General features: G+C 42.4%; 1 protein-coding gene across 1 annotated transcript; it reads right to left on the bottom strand.

Moving 5' to 3' along the window:
* Positions 1–674: 674 nt before the first annotated feature.
* Positions 675–2,827, bottom strand: LOC130413006 (polyadenylate-binding protein 1-like 2). The gene is made up of 2 exons (XM_056737869.1): positions 1,151–2,827; positions 675–1,073 (listed from the first exon to the last, which is right to left on the bottom strand). Exons 1-2 carry the CDS (start codon positions 1,331–1,333, stop codon positions 954–956), a joined length of 303 nt encoding a protein of 100 aa, XP_056593847.1. The 5' UTR covers positions 1,334–2,827; the 3' UTR covers positions 675–953.
* Positions 2,828–3,666: the final 839 nt, after the last annotated feature.

Genomic DNA, 3,666 nt, shown 5'->3' with positions numbered 1-3,666 from the left:
GAGACTCTCACCTGGAGACATGGAAAGATGTACATCCTCTATAAATACTTGGGAGTGAATAATAATGTGAATACGAAGGGGCTGACGAAGCATCATTTACAGAATGAGTAAGATATGAAGAGGCTACTGACTCTGAGCGAGGTCGCACGCTGCTGTCTGTCGACTGACGGGCTGGAGCGCGAGCTGGTTTTCAGGCTGAACGTCAAGGCGTTTTTGAACCTGCCACCTGCAAAAACGAAGTTCAGCTAATTACATGAATTGTTATTGCCTTTCAATCTCGAGAAACCTGTAATAGTGGCTCATCTCACTTGAGGAACAGCAGACGTAAACCGTCCAGCAGGAAGCGATTCACTGCTGCTGTCCTGCTTCTCAGCCTGGGTCTTCTGCTCATTGTGACGAGACAGAGTGACCCGCAACGCCCTGCCGGCAACCACTCGCCCGTTCATGACAGACGCGGCCGTGGTCGCATAGTTGAGGGTGGAGAAGCTGACGAATCCAAAGCCTCGGCTGCGTCCGGCCTCCATCATCAACTGAACAGAGAAAAGCACTCGTTTAAGTCTTTCACTTCGATTGTTAATTACTAATCTCAATAAAACAATGAGCGTCATACCTTGGCACTGATGATGCTTCCAAAGGGTGAAAACGCTCTGTACAGCTGCTGCTCACTGAAGCTATAGGGCAGGTTACACACGTACAGACTCACCCCCTGTCGAACAGACAAGATCCAGTCAGTAACACAAGAACGCTTCAACATTCGCTAAAGATTCGTTAGGTGATCAAAGGGTTTGGATACCGGGTAGTGCCTCTCGTTGTCCTGAGCCATGACCTGCTGCTCAACATGACGCTCTTGAAAGGTTTTAAAGTGGCCAATGGACCTTTAAAACACAAACCAAACGAGCTCAACACTATTCGATTAGACAAGACAAAGTACAAGAAGTACAACTGAAATCCACTTACACTAGCTGGTCGTCCAACAACATGCCATCAAGCGCTTTGATGGCCTTCTCTGCCGCTTCAAAGGTGGCAAAGTGGACGAATCCATAACCTTTGGATCCATGTGCATCGCAGACCGCCTTGACGACCAACATGAATTCAGACATCAACACATGATCTACCTTATACAAGAAAACAATCAAACTGCAGATATTACCTTGCAGGACAGGATCTTCCCAAAAATTGAGAAGCAGTCATAAAGGCTGGCACCATCGATGCTGCTGGCCAGACCCTTGATGAAGATGTTCCCGACCCCAGTCGTCCTCAGAGTGGGATCACGCTGGGAGAACATGATCCGCATGGGTCTGCCCAGAAGATCCTGACACATCAGGCTGTCCATGGCGCTCTCAGCTGAAAGACAGAGTTGATAAGAGACAAGACCTAGCAAGTTTGTTTGTACGGCACACTTCACATAGCCTAATTTAAAGATGATTTACAGGAAACAACATCGAGGAGAAAAATACACAAGGCTGAAATTTCAAATTCAAATGTTTATTACCAAGATGTCAAGGTGAAGAACGGAGAGATAACTTACCATTGGCGTGGTTAACAAAGTTAACATAACCATACCGCAGGGATCGCCGAGTCACCCTGTCTCTGCAGACCCGCACGGACTGGATCGGACCGAACGGGCTGAACGTCTGATGGAGGACGAACTCGGACACTTCTGGATGAAGGTCCCCCACGAACAACGAGGCGATCTGATCCCTCGGTACGCCAGCTCCACAAGAGCTTCCTCCGATGAACGATGTCATCTGACCTGTGAAAATAACAACTCACGGACTGAGAATACGTTAAAAACAAGAAATGTTAAAACCAGACAAAAATATGACACTGAGTAATTCAGATGAAAATGTATTGATAAATGAATAAATTAACGAAATGAATGAATCAATAAAGTCAAGAAATGGAAAATGCAAATCTGAAGATCGCTCAGTCTCATCCAGCGGCTCGTCAAATCAATGTTTGTTGTTTGTAGAAGGTACGCTACGTTCGTTGCCTAGTGATCGACGTTTAAGGTGATACGCAGATGACCACGTCAACGTCATGCGTCGTTTTGTAATGGGACAAAATCGATTTCTTTTTTTAATACTAATCGCGTTTATTTAAAATAATACAAATGAGAAATAGATTTAGTAATAAATTATTAACAAATTAATACATCGCCGGAATGTGGCGTTGCTTTGTATGGAGTCCGATTAAAGTGAGGACTCTTTTGACATAAATGTTTTTTTATGGGTGACCAAAAATCACAATACTAAAATAAAACATCGTACAGTAGAAACTAAAACGATCAAATTAAAATAAAAGACCCAACTGGTCTAAAAAATAAAAAACGAGCAGCGGAACTAATACGAAGTGACGTAGGCTCAATGAACGCCTTCTCCCAAGCTGCGCGTGCCCTACAACATAACGGTATGATTAATGCATTATTTATATTCATTTATTATTCATCTAATTTATTCATTTGTAGATTTTTTATTACTGAAACCGGCTATTAGACTTTTAGTTTTTAAAGCGATTTTTAATGTTTTACGAATTAGGCCGATTTAAAATTCTACACAAAACGATGGATTTACAGATTCGTATTTCTTAACTGTTACTAATACATTTTTATTTAATTTTCAGCTTTTCCATTGCATTATTTTGTGTCGTATAAACTTATTTACGTCTGCGAGTTTAATATTTTTACAGATTCTTTTAAGATATCGTTCGAATGTCGTTTTCACATGACGTCACGTCACTGCTTTTCTGAAGCGCAAAACGCAGATGAAGAGCCGTAACTTTCGCCAGAGTACGTGTAGTGACCACTTCGTCAAAGGTTGAATGCAACTTTCATGGATGGTGTTACGTCATAGGATGACGGGCTCTATGATGTTGAACAACAAGGCAGGCTCTGGGTTTTAGTGTGTCATTGACATCAGGGAAATGGCTGTGAAGACTCTCAGTTAATCTCTTGACGCATGAATGCTGTATGTTAAAATTTAGTTGACTGTTTGGTCTTTAACTTGGTATGAATGCATTGTAAATAAAGCTGTTTAAAAGCCAAATAACATTCTTGTTTTCATTTATATCATTGTATCCTGCCAGGGGCGTCGCAACCGTGGGGGATGTGGGTGTTTTAACACCCACACTTTTCCCGGTGAAAGGGTTAAACACCCGCACTTTTTTTGCAGTTTTTCAGCAGTTTTTACAAAACGCCTTACAGCAGTCACTCCAGCGTTTCTCTGTCCGCTCTGTGTCTGCGCTCGATGCGGCTGCTTCCTCTCCTCTCCCCTCCCACTCAATCAGAACACCGGCTTTGAGTGTGACCGGATGATGATTGGCTGTTCTGCCTTAAGTCCCGCCTCTCTTGGTGTGTTAGATTTATCGGTTAGCTCGTGCTGAGGAGGCGGGAACGGTTATGGTTATTTACGTCTTCCTTTTCCAGCGACTTTGAATGAGTGTTTATGCTTTCAAAGTTTTTAAATAACCTTGATATGTGTTTGGGGAGATGTTCTGTTTATGTTTTGTTGATATGTCGAGTGTTTTCTGAATTATATTTAGTTTTTAGACTAATGCTAATTGGAAATTGGGATATTGTTCAGAAATAGCTAAATTGGGTTATTTATGTGGCATGCAATGTATAAAGTAACTGTGATGAAGAAGGCAGGGAATTGACGAGGAGGAGGG

Source organism: Triplophysa dalaica, chromosome 23 (assembly GCF_015846415.1).
Source record: "Triplophysa dalaica isolate WHDGS20190420 chromosome 23, ASM1584641v1, whole genome shotgun sequence".
NCBI lineage: Eukaryota > Metazoa > Chordata > Actinopteri > Cypriniformes > Nemacheilidae > Triplophysa > Triplophysa dalaica.
The sequence above is the reverse complement of the archived record's forward strand: the minus strand, read 5'-3'. Positions and strand labels throughout refer to the sequence as shown.